At 43.7% G+C, this 18,974-nt stretch overlaps 1 protein-coding gene across 1 annotated transcript in view; it reads right to left on the reverse strand.

Moving 5' to 3' along the window:
* Nucleotides 1-18,974, reverse strand: part of stard9 (StAR-related lipid transfer (START) domain containing 9) — a 32,089-nt gene that overhangs the window by 402 nt on the left and 12,713 nt on the right. The window contains exons 4-31 of the mRNA XM_086095554.1: nucleotides 18,805-18,921; nucleotides 18,210-18,242; nucleotides 18,065-18,126; nucleotides 17,544-17,650; nucleotides 16,234-16,376; nucleotides 16,089-16,156; nucleotides 15,798-15,895; nucleotides 15,502-15,711; nucleotides 14,528-14,625; nucleotides 14,370-14,447; nucleotides 14,220-14,297; nucleotides 13,717-13,896; nucleotides 12,943-12,994; nucleotides 11,898-12,023; nucleotides 11,476-11,561; nucleotides 11,348-11,397; nucleotides 11,089-11,273; nucleotides 10,259-10,715; nucleotides 5,356-10,188; nucleotides 4,510-4,656; nucleotides 4,254-4,437; nucleotides 3,637-3,780; nucleotides 2,738-2,798; nucleotides 2,487-2,641; nucleotides 1,766-1,830; nucleotides 1,492-1,694; nucleotides 1,093-1,172; nucleotides 369-539 (exon numbers count right to left, since the gene is read on the reverse strand). Of these exons, the coding sequence (XP_085951680.1) occupies nucleotides 369-539; nucleotides 1,093-1,172; nucleotides 1,492-1,694; nucleotides 1,766-1,830; nucleotides 2,487-2,641; nucleotides 2,738-2,798; nucleotides 3,637-3,780; nucleotides 4,254-4,437; nucleotides 4,510-4,656; nucleotides 5,356-10,188; nucleotides 10,259-10,715; nucleotides 11,089-11,273; nucleotides 11,348-11,397; nucleotides 11,476-11,561; nucleotides 11,898-12,023; nucleotides 12,943-12,994; nucleotides 13,717-13,896; nucleotides 14,220-14,297; nucleotides 14,370-14,447; nucleotides 14,528-14,625; nucleotides 15,502-15,711; nucleotides 15,798-15,895; nucleotides 16,089-16,156; nucleotides 16,234-16,376; nucleotides 17,544-17,650; nucleotides 18,065-18,126; nucleotides 18,210-18,242; nucleotides 18,805-18,921 (8,271 nt within the window). The remainder of the gene's footprint in view (nucleotides 1-368; nucleotides 540-1,092; nucleotides 1,173-1,491; nucleotides 1,695-1,765; nucleotides 1,831-2,486; nucleotides 2,642-2,737; nucleotides 2,799-3,636; nucleotides 3,781-4,253; nucleotides 4,438-4,509; nucleotides 4,657-5,355; nucleotides 10,189-10,258; nucleotides 10,716-11,088; nucleotides 11,274-11,347; nucleotides 11,398-11,475; nucleotides 11,562-11,897; nucleotides 12,024-12,942; nucleotides 12,995-13,716; nucleotides 13,897-14,219; nucleotides 14,298-14,369; nucleotides 14,448-14,527; nucleotides 14,626-15,501; nucleotides 15,712-15,797; nucleotides 15,896-16,088; nucleotides 16,157-16,233; nucleotides 16,377-17,543; nucleotides 17,651-18,064; nucleotides 18,127-18,209; nucleotides 18,243-18,804; nucleotides 18,922-18,974) is intronic.

The raw sequence follows: 18,974 nt of genomic DNA on the forward strand, positions 1-18,974 counted from the left end.
ACACAAATAGCGATTTGTACGGAACCCAAGACATGACATGTGGCGAGAAACTGTTATTGTAGCCACATAACATAAACACATGCACATGAAATATTGGTTTACTAATACGTGACTTTATATCGTTAGCATGAAGAACTTGGACGGCTGGGTAGCATAAGTGATATGCAAATAATCAAGAATAATATTCACATTATTAATATGTATTTTATACATGTTTTGTAGTCACAAAATGATCATTTTGTGCGAATGTTATATCTAATTTGTGGCCAATATTCTCATACCCCCCCCCCCCGCATGTCGTGTCTGGTGTTCCGTAGTTTTGACAAGAAATTCAACACGAGTGACGGTGACGGTGCAGCGGTCCAAACCTGCAGCAGGCAGACGAGCCGGGTGGCCTCACGTCCGCTCCCGCAACTGCCGCGTCTGATTGGCTGCAGGAGCCAGCAGCTGGGCATCATCTCGCCTCGGACGGCGTCGGGGCCGGGGCGCGGGAGGGACTCGTCGAATACGGACTGCATGGCCAGCACGTGGACGTCGCCCTGAGGTTGCAAACGTCTAACTGAGTTTTTTCAGCTTAAACTTCATTTGAGATGTGCAGTCAAAGAAAAGAAAATAATCAAATACTCCGTCAAGAACTATGTCATGTATTTGAGGATGTAAACAGAACAAACACATATTGTGAGCCGATTACTATTTAAAAAAAAGAAAAAAAAAAGAATTAAAATGTAAACTTAAGTACATTTAAATGCAATGGATATAGAAAATCTACACACCACTGTTCAATTGCTAGATTTTTGTGATATAAAAAAAGACCTGTAACCTGTACAACTCAATTGAAAAAAAAGACAAATGTTGTATAATTGTTTGAAATTGTTCATTCAGAACGCAGCCATAACCCCAGTTATGAGGGTGTGCACACTTGTGCAACCACATAACGATTGATTTATTCACCAGTTGACTCGTAGACGTCACAGGTCACTTAAATATTAAGCATTGAAATGATTCATCTTGGTCAAAAACTTGACATTTGAAGAGGGGTGTGTCGACTTTTTCTGTCCACTGTAGCCGATGACGAGCCGGCGGCGCGCTAACCTGTTTGGACTCGGCGCTGATGCAGCAGAAGTCTCGCGGCTGGCTGAGGTGGCAGCTGGACACGTCTGTTAAAATGTAGACTGGACACACACACGCACGGTTTCATATGAGGAGACAGAAGAGAAGGTTCCAGAATATTCGATTTTTAAAACAGGCAGAAAGAAGACCCACACAAGGGGGTATAGTTCAAAGGTTAAAAATGTGCAAAAATAAAGACATGATTAATCATACTGTATAAATATGATACATTTTAATTTTTAATGTTAGTTAGCATTCATTTCTATATTACAATACACGTTTTTGGCACTATTCTGTTTATTTTGGGTTTCCCCCTTAAAAAAAAAAAAAAGAGTCCGTTTCATTCCATAATGATTTTTTTCCCCGTCATAAGTATCTGACCTAGGTGAGTGCTGCCATCTAGCGGGCGAGTCCATGCGGTGCGGACGGACGGGTGGTAGTCCTGAGCGTTGCGGGGCTGTCGTAGGACAGCCCACAGACGCTCCGGGGGTCCGTCCAGCTCCGTGGCCCCGAGAAAAGCGTGCCGCGAAGGGCTCGACGACGCCTTGTAGTAAGCCTGGATGCCTCGCTCTTCTCCCTGGTGTCTTGATCAACCAATCAACCAATCAATTAAGAAATGAATCAAGATAAAAATGGACTCAATTGAGGGGGTTACCTCCAGCCAGCAGAAGGTTTCCCCTTCACCAGGTTGCTCAAATCACCGCAGGATGCCAGTCGCACCTTTGGATTCAGAGTGAGAAACATTTATTACAAAATGCATGCAACTTCATCAAATCGTTTTCCCACAAAATAGATATAAATATATCCAACTTTTTTCACCCAAAATACAATGAATGAATGAATTTTCTCTTTAAAAAAAAAAATCATCAAATCAAATATTTATAAGAATATACAACTTTTTGAAAAAATACATCACTTTTTTTTCCTCAAAAATATACTTCTGTTTTTCAAAATTATTATTTTTTTACATTAAAAAAACACCTTTTATCTAAGAAAACATGACCTTTTGCTTGAAAAAATATTAGATTTTTCTTTTCAAAAAGTTGAAAATTTTCCCTAAAAGTATGTCATATTTAATAATTTATTCATGTAGACAATCATGTAGGATTTTTCTATTTAAAAAAATAAAGAAAATTGTCCCAACAAATACAATATCCACTTGGTTATACAAAGATGATTTATGACTTTCAGTCTGAAACGTATGACTTTTTTAATCTCTAAAAATATACAGTACAAAATATAAAAAACTAAAAATGACATGACTTTTCTCCTAAAAATAAACATTATTCCCTTGGCATTGCAAGCTTTTTTCTTTTTCTTTTTTACAATTATAGCTTTAGATGTTGAAAATATGTTGATATGTTTTGTGTTACTACCTCGGCCAGAGCTCGGCCCAGCAACGTGGCCGTGATGTCCTGATAGCCTGCGGACGCGGAGGAGGAGCAGGAGGAGCCAAAGGAGGCGGCGCGACGTCGAGGACAAGATGGTACCGACAATGGTGACGAGGTCATCAGGGGCTCACGACGGGTATCTAAAAAAAAACAAAAAACGGATGCTTTCATCCCATTTGTCATGTACATGTATTAGCTGAACATGCCAAGTGCCATGTTGTCAAATTGTGACTTACCCTGAGCAGAAATGGAATTCCGCGAGGAAACTTTCTCACCTTCCTCAAGGAACGTGGAAGCCTGAAAAACAAAAGTGGTTCAAGTTTTGGACAAAGCATCAATTTTGTAGGATTTTTTTTTTAATATAAATATATCACTTGATTCTCTCACGGCTCCTAAAATTATAAAAAAAAATACAGGCTCCATCTCTTTATTCTTGTACGATTCCAAAATTTTCTTGAATATATTTTACTTTTTATCTTGAAAAGATAAGATTTTATTCTAGAAAATAAGTGATGTTCTTTGTATGATTATGCCTATTTATCCCCACAAAATATATAAGATATGCAGTTTCAAAGATCAGATTTTTTAAAATTGTAGAAAAAAAAAAGAGCCTTTTTTTTTTAAACTATGCCAACTTTTCCCCCCTCAAAAATATACACATTTTATTCCTTCAAACCTGATTAGGTAGGATTATGACTTTATATTCTGAAAACATAACTTTTTGGGAAAAAGATACTTTTTTTTTTGTTTTGAAAAAAATAAATGTTATGTTATGTTATTACAACTTGTAAAAATATAAATATATAAATATCCAAAAATATCCAGCTTTAGTCTTGAAACTATACTAACATTATTCCCGTAGGATTATGACTTGTTTCTCAGTCATACACAACTTTTCTTAAAAAAAAATTTCTTGAAAATATAAACATTTTATTCTCGAAAAATATCCAACTTCTTTCATGTAGGGTTCTGAGTTTTCATCTCGAAAATGTGACTTAAAAAAAAATCCTACATTTTCGTTCTGAAAAAAATATATGACATTATCTCGAAAAGCCCTATTTGCATTCCACTTGAGTTTTTTGTTGCCATGTGTCTGACATGCGCTACATGTCATGTCGAATTGATTTTCACTCACATGTCCAGAAGTTAGTCTGTGGCCGTGTTGCATTTGCAGAGTATTGCCGCTGTTGTACCCCGACGTGGGTCCAGATGACAGGCTCAGGCTGGATCCGGTGCACAAGGTGCTGTTGCTGATCCTGGTTCCATGCCTCAGGTCATTCTGGTAAAACAAAAAAAAAAAAAAAAAAACAAAAAAAAAAAAAAAAACCTCTATCCATCACTCTCTTTAATTTACTAACATACACAAAATACTTAATACAAAATACAAAATAATTAATTGAATTACAATAAATCAACCAAATGTTGTTGTTTTTTATGTACTGTATATATGTTTTCATTCTTAGGCCATTTATATATGAGGTTGATGCGCCTGTAACAGTTTATTTTGAAAAATAAGTCATTTTTAATGGTATTTATAATTGATTTCATTATGACCATTAAAGAATGATCCCATTGGATACATTAATAAAATTCATGAATTCATTTTTTATTATTATTATTATCCCCCCAAAAAATCATGTAACAAATAGGACAGGACTCTTGATATTGTACATGTTTGGTGGACCACATTAAACATAATGAGGCCTCAGGCCATACTTTGCCCACCCCTGCGTTAGACATACAGTATCGTACCTTGGCGTCTTGAGATAAAGCCTGCTGAAGAATTCTTCTCTTCTCCTGCTCGGTCCTCTCACGCAGTCGCTCCCTCGCCTTGGCGATCTCGCTCATGGCTTCCTCCCGAGCGCGGCCATAATCGCGCAGCAGCTGCTCGATGTCCGATGGGTACACGCCATCGCCACTCGCCAGGTCTCGTATTCTGCCGATAAGCGATGACGCGAAGTTGAATGAAAATGCGCGTTTAACATAGGATGAGACATCCAAGTCGTACCTGCTGATCTCTGGTTTTAGCTGTTGGCCGGGTGCGGCTGGAGGGCTTGTCGGATGACGTCTGCGGGGGCTTAGGCTACGAGCTCGACGGCTCGTTTGAGGACGATCCTCCATCTTTTCATGCAAACCCTCGATGCTCGAACCGTGTCTGGGACGGTACGAAAAGTAATCGAAAAGTGAAGAATTTAAAGCTTTTTGCAAGATCACTCAGGTCACAAAATAAATATGATCCGTCAGTGAGTCGGATGGTCAGTCCGTGGGTCGATTGGTCGGATGGTCAGTTGGTGAAGCTTACTCGGGTCTTACAACCAAAAATGTCAACTGGACTGGATGGCTTATTTGTTGGTGGGTCATTCACTGATTCGGCTCGCCTGCTTTATCATGCAAGAAATGCATTACTTTTTCATTTTACCATGGTGTTTATAAATATTGCACACAAGTAAAAGTTTTTTAAAACATCGAAAATTAATACTGAACCTAACTAAAACTCAGCATTATTCAACAAAACCAACCTGAAAACTAATTTAATCTAACTACATTTCAAAAACAAAATTCAAAATGAAATAAAAACAAACTAAAATGAAAATTCCAAAACAATAATAACCCTGGTCAGATGTTTGGTCAGTGAGCCGGTCAGTCGGCCGATCGGTCGGTTATGACGATGTGATGACACAGTCCAAGCTTTTAGTAGATCTCGTCCATTCCAATTGGACCAACCTCCTCCCCAAATGAATTGTTAGTAGGTAGTCCAGGATCTCCATAACTAAAAGCCGGTACAGTTCCATCACAGCTTTCTTCCACTCGTCACTACATTGTTGGATACCAGAGATTACAAGCAAACACTTACTTATCCTGCAGCTGCTTTTTTCCAAGGCTGGACTTGCCCACGCGCTCCACCGCGGCCCTGGAAGACAGCATCTTGAGCAGCGCGTCCGTCTCCCCGAGGCCGTAGTGCAGCTTGGCCTCGGCGAGCTCCACGGTCAGAGGTTTGGAGTTGGCCCCGAGGCCAACAGAAGCCATCACATGCTCCCGTTCCTGACGCAGACACTCGATCTCTCTTAACCTTCCTTCGGAGTTGCAACTCTCAACCGTGTCAGAAAAGCCGCCGCGCTTGGATCGCCGAGGGTCGATGCCGGACCAATTGGTGAACTTATTGTGCAAGGGCAGGTCCTCGGGTAATGTCTCCGTGTCCACTCTGGTGATTGGTTTAGCATTCACCAGGACGTCGGTGCTGCACTCGCTGGGCGTCAAGGACGCGGGCGGAGATATACTGCGGGTAGCGTCGCAAAAAGGGGCCGCTTGAGGGATTTCCTGGGCTGGTTTGGTGGATTGGATGACGAGAGCGTTGGCGTAGTTCTGCAGAGAAAAGTCTGACCAGTGAGGACTTGGTGAAGAGTTCCATTTGGGCTGAGGTTGGGTATTCCCATTGTGAATACTATTGGAGTCTTTAAGGCCTGAATCATTCATTTCACAGACTTTCTCAAGCGATTTACCACAGCAAACACCGCAAACAAGTCCTGATGACCTGCAAGGAGACTCGGTGACGCTTTTCTCTTCCGTGTGTCCGTTCTGATGACTTTCTGCAGGCGCCAACTGTCGCCGTGCACCCAAAGTGACAATGGGGGACGATGCCCGATCTGTGGATGTAGTCCCAGGCTTTGATGAGTTTCTCGGCCAAGGGGTTTGGTTTTCTTGGCATCTGTTTGGTTTCAAGTTGTTTTCAGAGGCGGAGTTAAGACGATGGTGCGGCATCTCAGGCAAAGATTTCTTTATGGGAGCGTATCTTATTTGCCTTTGGCATTCGACATGTAACGTTTTTAAAGACGTACTTCCAGGTTGGAACGCATGAGACGTCCTGTCTTCTTTGTCACTCGTCTCCAAACAGAGAGAGTCTTTGTTTGGTGAGGCCATCTCAGCACCAATCAGTCTCAATGTCACGTTGATCTCGTGTGATTCGGACCTTTGGTGTTTCTTTGTATTTGCTGGAGTCAGCGGTCTTTCCGTCTGGAGAACGACATCCGAGGCGGTTTGAGTCGAGCAGTTGACGCTGATATTTGGGATCGATCGAGGGCTCAACCCGCTGACGCGGCCTGTCCTCAATCCCTGGACGTCTCCCAGCAGGTCCGAGGTGCTGTGGATCAGCTTCGATAGGTGGACTGACATGTTTTCCATACTGGTCCATGTCAGAAAGTCGTTCATTTGAACCCGGGTCTTCGGGACATCCGTGTGGCTCCTTTTGTGCCGCTCCCTCCTCCGTGGAGTATCCGGTGGGACCGGCTCGGTCTGAATGCCGTCTTCATTTGCTCCTCTCAAGCTTAGCTCCTGATCAGACGAGTTCAAAGCTGCCGGTTCAAAGCTGCTATGCGTGCTTGGGAGTCCTTTGTGGGCAGCGTAGGCGCTCAGATGGGAATAGAAAGGTGAATTCTGCGTGTTTAAGCCGTTGTCGACGCTACAGCACCTTGTTATTCGTTTCTCAGCGCCGTTCAAAAGCGGCGATTTGCGGGAAAGATCGGCAGCGCTTCCAAAGGCCGGGTTCTTGCGGCGTGACCGTTCGCCATCTTGCCACTGATGAGCAAACGGGTTGATATCACTGCAGGCAAAATGCATGAGCAATTCCTGAGACGTGAATGCACTCCGCAGGTCATTTGCCCTCGGTGATTTTGATTGCGGCGGTAACGAGAGTCTTTTCCTGCAGAAGGTAACATCTTTCATCAGATCCATCTTGGAGTTGACTTTGGAAATCTCAGCATTAGGCTGCCTGGCATCTGTTTTGTCCTCACTCTCAAGTCGTAGCTGAGTCGATGATCGCTTGCCAGAGGTTTGGTCTTCATCTGATGATGATGTTTGAAAGGAAGGGGAGGAAAGTGGTTGCATTTTTGTCTTCCTGAGCCTTTTGGACTTGTTCTTTTTAAGCAGAAGCGATGAATGGCACTGGGTGCCAACAGCGGAGATTTCAGATCTGCAATAACTTGCACTTGTGACCGGCTTTTCATCTTTCAATGCCACAAACCTCTCTGGAGCATGCACCTCATTTTGATTGGTCACACAAGGTGCGTTATTTTTGACTTGAGCTTTGTCAAACTTGCACTGACAACCTTGACATTTGGTGTTGTAATTCCTTTTAGCCACGCAAGCCTGAGAATGGTCGTTCAAGCACAGACTGCTGTGCTGATCTCGTCCTTTGACAGAAAGTTTATTTCCTCGTGCGTCATCGGTGAAATCACATCCATCAGAGGATAGCTTGCGAGGGTGCTCAACTATCTTTGGTGATTGTGGGTTACATGTGTGGCCACAGTCAATACTGGACACACCTTCCACACGACAGTTCCCAGCAGAATGCTCTGGTCCTTTTGAACAATTCATCTTCAACAGATTAAGTTCAGAGCTGCCTGACACTTTGTGGCCAATTGGCTCGTTCTCAAGTTTGGTCAATGTAGCAAACGTTTTTACTTCAGTAGCTTCTCCATCATTGGCCAATCCTTCCACCTGATCGCTGCTGTTATCAAGCGTCGGTTTCCTTATTTGGTCGATTCCCTGAGCATCAGAATCAACGACTGGGCTTCGCCCGGAGTTGCTATGACTGCAACTGTTCCTTTCGCCACTGCAGCCAATCAGCGACAGTTTTAAATGCTCTTGGACCACTTGTGAGATTCTCAAGTCGATGGCACTACAAATGGCCTCAGACTGGCAGCAATACTTTCTTTCGGGGTTGTCACTTTGACACCCTGCCTCTTTTGTATTGGCAGCGACTTGTTTTATTGCTACATGCTCGACTTTTATGTCTCCCACAAGTTTCTTCGGTGTGGGATCAGTAAATCCAAAGTTGGAGATGTCCACGTCACATTGTTCTTTTTTTGAGTTGTTATCAGACCAAGAATCTTGCTGGTTGTCAACAGGTGAAGGACTTATTTTTGGAATTTTGAGGGTACCCACAAAGGCCTCCTTATGCTCTTGGTTTCTCTTTCGGGAATTTTTACATGCTAATTCATGCTGCAGGGCAAAATACGCAGCATCGTCATCTTTGGTGACATTCTTGTCGTATGGTTCTGTCTTTGTGAGGGAAAAATCTTTGGTAATCTGACGGCCAGACAAATCCGACTGTTGGAGTGTAACATCTAGACTGTGTGGATCTTCATCTTTCTGGGAAGCTTTTAAGGAACTTGTTGAGTCTGTCTTAAATTCTTGACTTTGCCCAGTAAAGTTTAACAGTTGCAGTTCTGTTTGACATCCTGAGGTACACAGGTTAGTCGCAACATCTTCAAATTTGTGGGGCAGAGATGGAGGATCTGCAATTAAACACTCGGCCCGGTTATCTGAGTGTTCCTTCTCATTATGTGACTTCAGATCCATGGTTGGTTGATCATTCAAACCTTTGGCAGTGGTGCAACCTCGAGATGGACTGGGGACATCTGAGAGGTTGACACTAACTGGGTTGGAATGTTCACTGCTTTCTTTTCGGAAGGATGGAGAATCTCGGTTGATCCCGGAACTGCTTGCCACCTCAAGGGAGGAGTTCGTGCCGAGAAGCGTCGGCAGGTTTTCGGACAACCTCGCGACAATAGCACCTGTTTGACCAATGTGATCTTGTACATCTCTAAAACTGTCTGCTATTGCAATTTCTGGTCTTGATTTCATGGAATATTGCTGGCTCCATTGCATCTCTGCAGGGATAACTTTAGGATCTTGACGGATGCTCCATTCTAGACCAATCGGTATTATCCTATCGCCGTACGGGGGATCCGTCACCACCGAGTACGTCGGAAGCACTTTTTGGCAAGAGCTTGTTACAGCAGTGCACTTTTCCACAGCTAGCGAGTCTTTTGACATCTCACTGTCTTCGCTGTCCGCTTCGCTCTGAGCCACTTCCTCACTTTTTAGCTTCTCCGCGAGAGCCGTCGCGTAAGCCGAGGATAAAGAATCGAGTGAGAAGAAGCTGTCGGAGTCGGAGGTGCCTTCGTGCTGTTCCTTTACTACTTGCCAATCACATTTATCCTTCCATCGTTGCTGTCTCTCCACCCATTGGCCTGTCTTGTTCATCAGAGCTTCAGTGCTGCGCCATCGTCTCGGACCCTCAGATGGACGACTCTGCTCGAGCTCTTCACAAGAAACGGCTGTTTTAATAGTACGTCCACTGATCATGCTGCTATCTTCGTGGCTTCCAGGAGATCGACCTGCCATCTTTCCTACTACTTTGGGGTTGTTAGAACCTGATGGCGCGTTTCGTGACAGTTTGGGTTCCACAGAATTAGAGAAGGACTTCCTGGTGACACAAGACTGCGTTGAAGGAATGATTGGTATGTCCGTTTTGAATGCTACATTTTCTTTGCCAAGTGGCTGCATGGGAATGCAAAGGGGCAACTTTGGTGTAACTGCTGCGTTGTGGTCTGATCTGTTCTTAAAAGACAGTTCTCGTTGTGGCAGAAGAGGTTTTCGTTCAGTGCACCGCGTACATTGCTGTTCCAGGGAACTCTCCTCCTCCTTGGAATTCAGTACTATGTTGTCGGAGGATCTCCGTCTTTCTTGGCAGGACTGACTTCGTCCTGTGGGAAGCGCGTCAGAGCAACTCTGTGTCCTTTCACGAGGGAGACACTCGTCTGAAACCCACTTCCGGCCGCTAACACTTGCAGGAGATGTGGCGTTTGAAGTCACTTCTGTGGATTTATTTCTCTTCAGGAAGTATCTATTAAAAGTGAAATATTTTTAATATTTGTGAGTTCAGAAAATGTTTCGTAAAGCTTGTGTATGCTTACCTGGAGATTGGGGTATGCTGCGGGTACAGTCGGGACACAAGATCAGCAGAGAAGGAAGGTCTCTGAGAAACAAACTTTGGTGCAGACCCCTCCTCGTGGCTCTCCGGTCCAGGGGGTAGGGCCTTTTCCAGTTGCTGCAATTCCCTTTTTGCTTCTAACAGACGCCTCTTGTGTGCGATTCTCTCCAGCTGGAACTGCAACTTCTTCCGGCGAAGGCGGTTCTCAGCGCGACGCAGGGCGTGATGTTTCAGTAGCTCCTCCTGGACTGCTCTCTTGCTGACCCTGACAACCAACGACGGGCAATTTTCCATCTCAACTTCCTGATTGTCTGACACATATCTGTTGAGGCGCTCCAGAAGCGGGTCCGGCCGGGAGTCTGTTTGAACTCCAAGGTCCTGGGTGAGTCTTTGCTCCATGGCCAACAGGTGACGCTTCTCCTGCAGGATCCACTGGTGGACTGTTGGTTTAAGAGTCAACACAAACAGGAATTGTCAGGACTTGTTTGGGAGGTTGCCATAACATATCTCTTGTATATTATTCGTGCAACATGCCTGTACAATTCACCATTTTTTCCACAGGTGGATCCTGGTGGTAAATTATTAATTTCTAACATAGGGAAGGCATCGCACCAAATATCATTTTAATATTCTCATAAAGTTAAAAGAATAATCCTCCGACAGCAGTTTCATCAATTAACGTGAAATTCCGTGGACATGTCTATCACAGAAGGACAATAAATAAAGTCTCACGGTGCCATGCATAAAATTAAACAGGAAGTCGTCCAATTTGGTTTGAATTTTGCGGTTATTGGCTCTTTTAATTTTGCTTACTCTCACTGTGCTGCTGCCGAAGTTGGGCCTGCTCCCTCTCGAGCTCCCTATCGGCCCGCCTCTGCTCCGAACAGATCTCCTGGCGCAAACCCTCCACATAGCACTGCTGCTCCTCCACACGCCGCCTGGCGGTCGACTCCTTGCCAGAGGACAAACAAACGGCAGGCCGCCCTTCTTCCTCTTTGCTATAAAAGAGATACATAAGCCAAGTTAGACAGAGAAACTGGTCTGATCGAGTTTTGGGGCTGTCTGCATTTACCTGTGGTCAGGAGTCTGAAGGCAAACATCAGTGTCGGTGCCTTCACTTGCCTGAGAACAAAGACGGCAAAACATTCGGCACCCAGAATCAACCAAGACGTCAACAAGTTTAAGCTGCGCTGCCCGTACCCTGCGTCTGCGCTCCCGGAGGACAGCCGCCTCAGCTGGGTGGTTAAAGCGAAATTTATGAAGCCCTCCCAAGGTGATCACCGTTCCTGGAGACGAGAGAGAAGAAGTATAAGACGGCTATACGTGGAGACGCGGCATTTGTCAGGACTCCTCAGACGTAATATCAGTCGTTCTTCGCAGAGGATAAAGCATATATGACTGTAAGGATTGTCATATCATATAATGCTGTTTTTACTGTATCACTTCCCCACAAGGACAAAGCTGAGCAGTCAATTATTTGGAGGTAGTAAGTATCAGAGTTGTAACAGAGGTGAGACTCCGCCGATGACCTTGCTTTGTGTTGAAAGCGATTGCCCTCTTCCAGCCTGTTTCAACTGCACAAGCAACCCTGAATAATGGCTCAAACAATTGGGAAGACCGACCTTGTGCCAGCCTGCTGGGCTCAGTGATTTCCCTGTCGTTGAGCAGGCAGGCGCAACCCGGCAGTGGCCTCAGCGTGACCACACCACCGTCGTTTTGGATCTCACAGCCGGCACCACCTGGCAGAACTAACACAACATACATACATAAAAGCGTTTTCAAAAGGAACAAACATCAAACGCTCACATATTCACGGATCGCCATTTGAGAACTCACCATTTTTTCCTGTCGATTTTTAAATAATCAAATTTTTTTTTGGGGGGGGGGGGGTCATTTTTACAGTGAACAGCATATTAAAAGATATCAGTTGACTCCAGAGAAAACGGGGTGATAAACTTTCTCAAGATGATGCTAAGAAAGATTCAGGTTGCTTTTGACAGTGCTGGAAGATAACAGCTGATTAAGCTGATTAACGGCTTGTTGCTCTCCATGAGGTACAGTAAGAGCCCAACTAAAGATAAGTAATCTTTTACGATATAATGTATTTAAAAAATGAGCATGACTATCCATCACAGTCAAAAACACAACTGAAAAGGTTAATGGGAAAGTAGTAATTGGCATTTTTATGGGTTATCTTGTTTTTTCTTAATGGATTTTGAGGGTAATGTTCTAATATGAGTTTGAAATTATATTTTATTTTGTAAGTGTTTTAGGACCAAAGTTAGGGACCTACACCTGCTGCAAAAGCAAAACTTTGCCAATAATGGACCAAAAAGAGTTTACAATCGTCTATGTTAATAGTTACCTAAAATTGAACACAAACTATGACCCCAAAACACTTTAATATCATTTCAAGCTCACTTTACATTAGTCTTACAAATAAATGTAGCTCCTTTCAACAAACCTAGCTTGTATCTCAGTCAAAATGTATCAATAAAATACTTTATTTTTTGGGCAGGACTTTGGTGCCATCTTGTGGAATCTGACGGCATTACAGAAATAGTTTTTCAGCCAATAGTTGGGGACAGGTTTCACAGAAAAGAAATGTGAATTTGTGAACAGTGCACCACTAAAATGTGAGTGATGTGTTTTCCGCTGGGCTCGTACCTATTTGCGGTTCTCCAAACTGGCCTTGAGGTCCGATGCGGGTAACTCCTTCCTGTAATGAAAATGGGTGCAATAACAACAATAGACTATATTCAAGAATCCTTTCATTTCCAATCTCCTCCTCTCTCATTTAATGGGGGGATTAAAAGACGGGGCTGTCAGGGCCACAAGTATTCCCAGGTGGCCGACGCTCTTGACGGTGGAGTGTCGGGCCTGAGTCGTGTGCTTGTCAATGTCAAGTCCAAGCCTCTTTTCGAGATGTGTGGTGGACAGGAAAAGAGAAGCCAATCACCTTTTCTTATTGTAGCAGAACAGAGAAATAGCAAGAGAAGGAGGAGGAAGAATCTAGCAAAGAAAGAGAGAAAAGATATTAGTCAGGACAGCTGAGAAAAACATGGAAAGGGAGGAGTCAAACAACCACGCACATACACGGAGCCAACCGAAGACAGGGCAGAAAAGGCGTAATGATAGGAGAAAAAGTCATACGTCGCTCGAATCCCTTCTAAACTTTTTTTCTTATTGTGATAATATCAGAAGAAAAAAAGCCATAATGTTATAGTTAAGTATTTTTGATTGATTCTGATTTGACTTTTGAAGTTGTAAATGTTTCCAAAAAAACCCATTGTTTTGGGTAGAAAAAAAGTCATAATGGTATGACGAAGAGAAAAATTCCATATTGGCAGAATTAGATGACCTCAAAATGTAATATTGCTTGCTCTCACACACACACACGCCAGCACAGACATTTCTAAATTGACAAGGACCCGTCTGTACCATGAGGTGATAGAAGACCACGCCGGTGCTGAGGACGTCCCCATCCAGGGCGACCAGATGCGGCCGCAGGGAGTTGATCAGGAAACCGGCTCGGTCCCGGTTGATGTCCACGCTGTACTGCTCCAGCAGATCTTGCTTGTCCCGCCAACTCTCCGACCAGTCCTTGGTCAGCTGCTCCACCTGACGAACACGGACGACAATGCTGACAATGCTTACAAGACTTATGAGTGCCCCGACTTGTGAGTTTTTCACGATACGAGCAGCCGCTCAGATTTTTTTTTTTGTTATTGTGCGCTTCAGATACCTGTGGTTCTACAAATATATTTTTTAACGTTTTTATTTATGGGGAGAGAGGGTGGGATACCAAAACCATTTTTTTTTTTCAATATAGAAAATGCTTATTGCCGATATATCCCCGCTTATTGATGCATTTATTGGGTTTAACAAAAAAACTTTTTTGGTCGTTGTAGTGCTTCACTTTTTGAAGGTGACGCGTGTTTTACCTTCATCTCGTTTTGCAGCACCATGTCCGACAACGTCCCCTCTCTCTCGTCGCTCAGGGACGGACTGGGATCACGTTGCTGTCAATTTGAAAGAGGAAATGAGGGGAATGACGAGAATGAAAGAATGTCGGAGAAGGCTCGTTAACTTACCATCCCGAAGCTGAGCAGCATGCTCTTCAGCCTGTCGATCTCCTCCCTCAGCTCTCGGATCAAACGCACGCTGGCGTCCTGTGCCGACGTTCAGTGATTATTTGGAGTTCTCTTTTTATTGATTGAGGGGGGGGCCATCATGACATCGGGTTAATTACCTCGTTGACCCGGGGCTTGTTGACGATATTTCGGGCGTGGGCGGCATAGCGCAGGGTGCTGAGGGTCTCGTTGTAGCTGCTGGCGGAGGGGGAGACGGCTGCGAGAAAAAATAAACAGGCATGACTTTTACACTGGATACATTCATTCGATTGGCAATACTTATCCCATCATCAATATTGTACTGCAGTCCCTCTATCCTCTCACAGGTTCACTCATTATTTCTCCCTCCCTCCCACATGTCGCACATGCTCTCACAAATACTTTCTCTCTCCCACAATCAATCTGTCACTCTCACACAATTCTCTTTTACTTCTTCTCACACACTAACAGTCACTCACATCACATCACATCACATCTCACTCTCACTCACTCCCACTATTTCTCTCACACTCACCTTCTCTCTGTCGCAAAATTGTCCCTAACTCCCTAACACACTCGCAATTATCTCTCTCACGCTCTCTACCACACTCTCTCTTTCAACTGCTCTCACTCAACTCCTCTCACGCCTACTCATTTTCTCTCACGCTGTTTCAGAGACTCCATCAGTCCCTCTCCCACAATAGCACTCTCTTAAAACCACGGACTCTCTCATTTTACTGTCTCATTCTCTCTCCCATTCCCGCACACACTCTGTCACTCTTATTTTCTGTCTTCTCATTTTCATTCAACGATAAAGAATATTGGTTCACATTGTATTTTTTTTTCTTTTATAAATTCATTCAATAAATTATTAAAATGGAAAAAAAGAAATGTGTCTGTCTCACACCTTCCTATTCTCTCACATTCACTCTCACACATCACTCACCTACTTTCTCTTACACCCACTTTCACGCTCTCTCTGACTCTCAGGTGTTTGGATAGCTCTTCCTTTTACCTTGCCTCAATAGTATAGTGCTCGCTCATTTTGTTTTGACTTGGTGAAGTATAAATTTGAAACTTGAAAATATATATATATTTTTTTTGCAACACGTACTTGCGATCATAATGGTCTTGGAGTTGCCCCCCAGGCTGTCCTTCAGCAGCCAGGTGAGGACAGAGTCCCTGTAGGGGATGAAGCAGTGCCTCCTGCCCGCACTGCCACCTCTGGACAGGAAGCTGCTGTGGCTTCCCGCCGAGCTGCCGTCGCCCTCTGATGCCATGCTGTTGATGCTCTGGCAGCTGCTGGACATCTGCGAGTTCTGGGCTGGGGACAAAGCGCGGGATCATTTTTCACCCGGGGGGGGAAGGGAACGAGCGTTTTGAATAAAATCGTACGGTGCAATTGCTAACCCAGGGCGGAAATGACGATGCCCAGCGTGACCAGCGACTTGTTGATGTTGGAGCCTTCAGTTAGTCTGTCTCTGCAGTAGTTGGGATCCGCTCTCTCACTAAAGACAGAATGAGATTCTCTAAGTGTGCAATGTGGAACAATTCCATCTTAAACGTGTGTGGAATGACAGTAATAAGTTTATATTTTTTGATGAATTTGCAAAAAAAATATATAGACAAAAAAATCCATGTCATCCTGTACTATATTTGCGGACACTAGAGGGCAGTTAAGCTTTGTCAGCTGGGTCTCACCTCCCGGCTAGATCCACCAGGTTGATCTTGCTGACGGTTTCTGAAGGACGGTTGTTCTCAAGTATAGCCTGAGATCCACGATAAAGCGATTATTTTGCGATAAAATGACACCACTTCCACGTTCTATTAAGGGTGGTGGTCAAACCTGAGTGTACTGGATGGTGAAGATGGCGTGGGAGCGGCTGCTGGCGTCGTGGTTGTTCGTTGCCGCCGTCATACGGTTGGCGACGCCCGCTTCCAGAAGGTCCATGGCCTGCTGGCAGTCTGACACCACATGCTGTGACAGGTCTAAATTAAAGACAAATGAACAGGGATGAGTTTGATGAAGAAAAAAACATCAACACAAAAATGCACAACATTGTGGCGCGGCCACCAGGATCTACTGGAACACAAATCACTGTCTCCGTATCATATAATGTGCACTTGATTTAATAAAAAGGACTTTAAATGCACAGAAACGTCAAGACCGGCAGTAGACTTGCAACTCCCGCAGACATAAGCATGGACACACAAACAACATTGTGAAGCGACCACCTGTCAGAATCTACTGGGACACTAATAGCCGTCTCCACATTATACACATACAATGAAAGAAATGTAGAAAGATGTCAAGACCCGAGAATGTCCTGTTGCACTTCAAAACAAACTCCACACAACATATTGGCACATACGCGACAGAATATACTAAACAGAATAAAACAAAAAAACCCAGGTTGCATAACCACCAGGAACACAGACCAATACAGCATTGTGACATGAACACATGTCAGAAGGCATTTATTGGGGGGCATGTATTCATCTTAAGTGGGGGCACAGCATCTATTGGAGGGAGGGCCACTAAGAACGGGGGTAGATTTTTAAGATGCCAATACAATGAGGCTACACCACACGTGCGCAACAGATGAGCTGCAGCGACTTGAAGCACAGCACGTGGTGCGTTCGAGGAGCTGGGAACTGCCATTCCTTAAACTCGTGTTAACGGTGCTCACAGGAAATGAGCTCACTTCCTGCGGTCACCTGGGATTTCTCTGGCCGCAGACAATGAGTGGATGTGTGTCGTGGGGTGGGGGTCGGTTTAATTTGGACAAAAAAAAAAAAGGTGGAAAAATGACTAAGATCAAAAGACTAGGAAAAGAAGTTTGAACTACATTTTTATTTCATGACATTTCAGTGACAATGCTATGAAGTAAGTATTTATGACTTTTTCTTGAACATTTTTTTGCAACCATAGAAGCTTGGGCAAAATAACAGGAAGTCTATTTGTAGCACATCAAATGTATTACAGATCATTTACGTATCATCATTTAGCTAGCTCCATTTTCATGATGACTGAGGCAACTTCATAGTAATATTGACCCAAAAGCTTTGTAAAATTCCACCACGACATCCAAAAAAAAAAAAATCTGAAAATCTGTTTGTTATCAGTATGTGTCACTATAGATGGCAGATTCTCACCTTGCACGTAGGGCCCTTTTTCAGGATGCTCCCTGACTCTTAACGATTTCTTCTTCTCGCCGGCGCCCAGCAGGTCTCGCACTCGCTCGTTATAGATTTCCAGAAAACTGCACAGACAACATTACAAAAAAATCCATTGAACAAATTCATTGGAACACCACAAACTCCCTCCCCCCCCCCCCCCCCTGATAATTCAGAGCAAAGTCGAGTGGAAAATTAACCCAGGGATGACACTGCATTGTGACAATAGAAATAATTTAAATAATAAATTAATAAATGTATTTTGGTATGGAGTCTATTATAGGGGACACTATGGACATTTATATTTTAAAAAGTGTGGGGGGGGGGGGAAATGATGTCTTTAATTGCGTGCGAGTGGGGCACAAAATGAGCGTCAAGGTGCACAAACACATTTGAGAACAGGAAAAACAAGTTCAATCATTTGTCTGCCCCTAAGCCTTGCAGGCCAACTGTTGTGTTTGGATTTCAAGTAAAACGAGAAGAGGCAAATGAAGCATTACCTGATCTCCACTCTGCTCGAGTTCTGCCCGTCAGGAAGCGCATCTTGAGACCGGAAAAGACCCTTTAAAGACAAGCCGGACGCAATTTATTCAAAGTGATTGTTGCTAAAATAAAAGAAAAACATATTTTGATATGCGAGCGTACCTGACAGATTCGAGGCGTCAAACCAGTGGAGTCCTGTTGTCACACAGAAGACAAAGTAACGCTGCAGAATCCTCATTTGGGAAATTAACAATTTCCCCCCCAAAAAATTTTGGCACCTATTTCTGTAATGTCTTGATAGCTTGACAGCGCATAGTAGCAAAATGAAAGAATTTGAACTTCTTTAAGTGATTTATTTTTTCAGGTTGGTTGTAAGATGAGTATGAAATGGCATTTAAGAGTTTTGGGATCACAGAGTATTTAGGGTTTTAAGTTACCAACATTTCATTTCCACTATTAAAATATCAACAAGTTATGCTATTTTTTTTAAAGATGTTTAAGGAAAAACTAATAAAATGCACCAAAACTTCCTGGTAAGAGGAAATAGGATGGCAGACAATTCAATCAAGCATATTATGCATTGATTTGAGATATTTAATCCCTTTTTTTTTTTTTTTTGTGTGTGTGTATGCAATTCTATTTATTTATATTTTGAATCTTTGCCATTTGCCTCGGGGTGTTAGTCCTGAACCCCTGCAAAAAGCAAGGGTTCACTGTATTATTGCTCCGCAATCCAAGTCATCCGCGTTCTCCTCACCGGCGTGCCCATCATGGTATACGTTTTGCCAGATCCCGTTTGGCCATAGGCAAACAGACACACGTTGTAGCCCTCGGAAGCTCCGGCCAGCACCGACACACCCAAGTCCTGGAACACCTGACAAAGAGACGGCTTTAATGGAACATGATATCATATCATACAGTCGGATA

Source organism: Leptonotus elevatus, chromosome 14 (assembly GCF_054856555.1).
Source record: "Leptonotus elevatus isolate MCC_2025b chromosome 14, RoL_Lele_1.0, whole genome shotgun sequence".
NCBI lineage: Eukaryota > Metazoa > Chordata > Actinopteri > Syngnathiformes > Syngnathidae > Leptonotus > Leptonotus elevatus.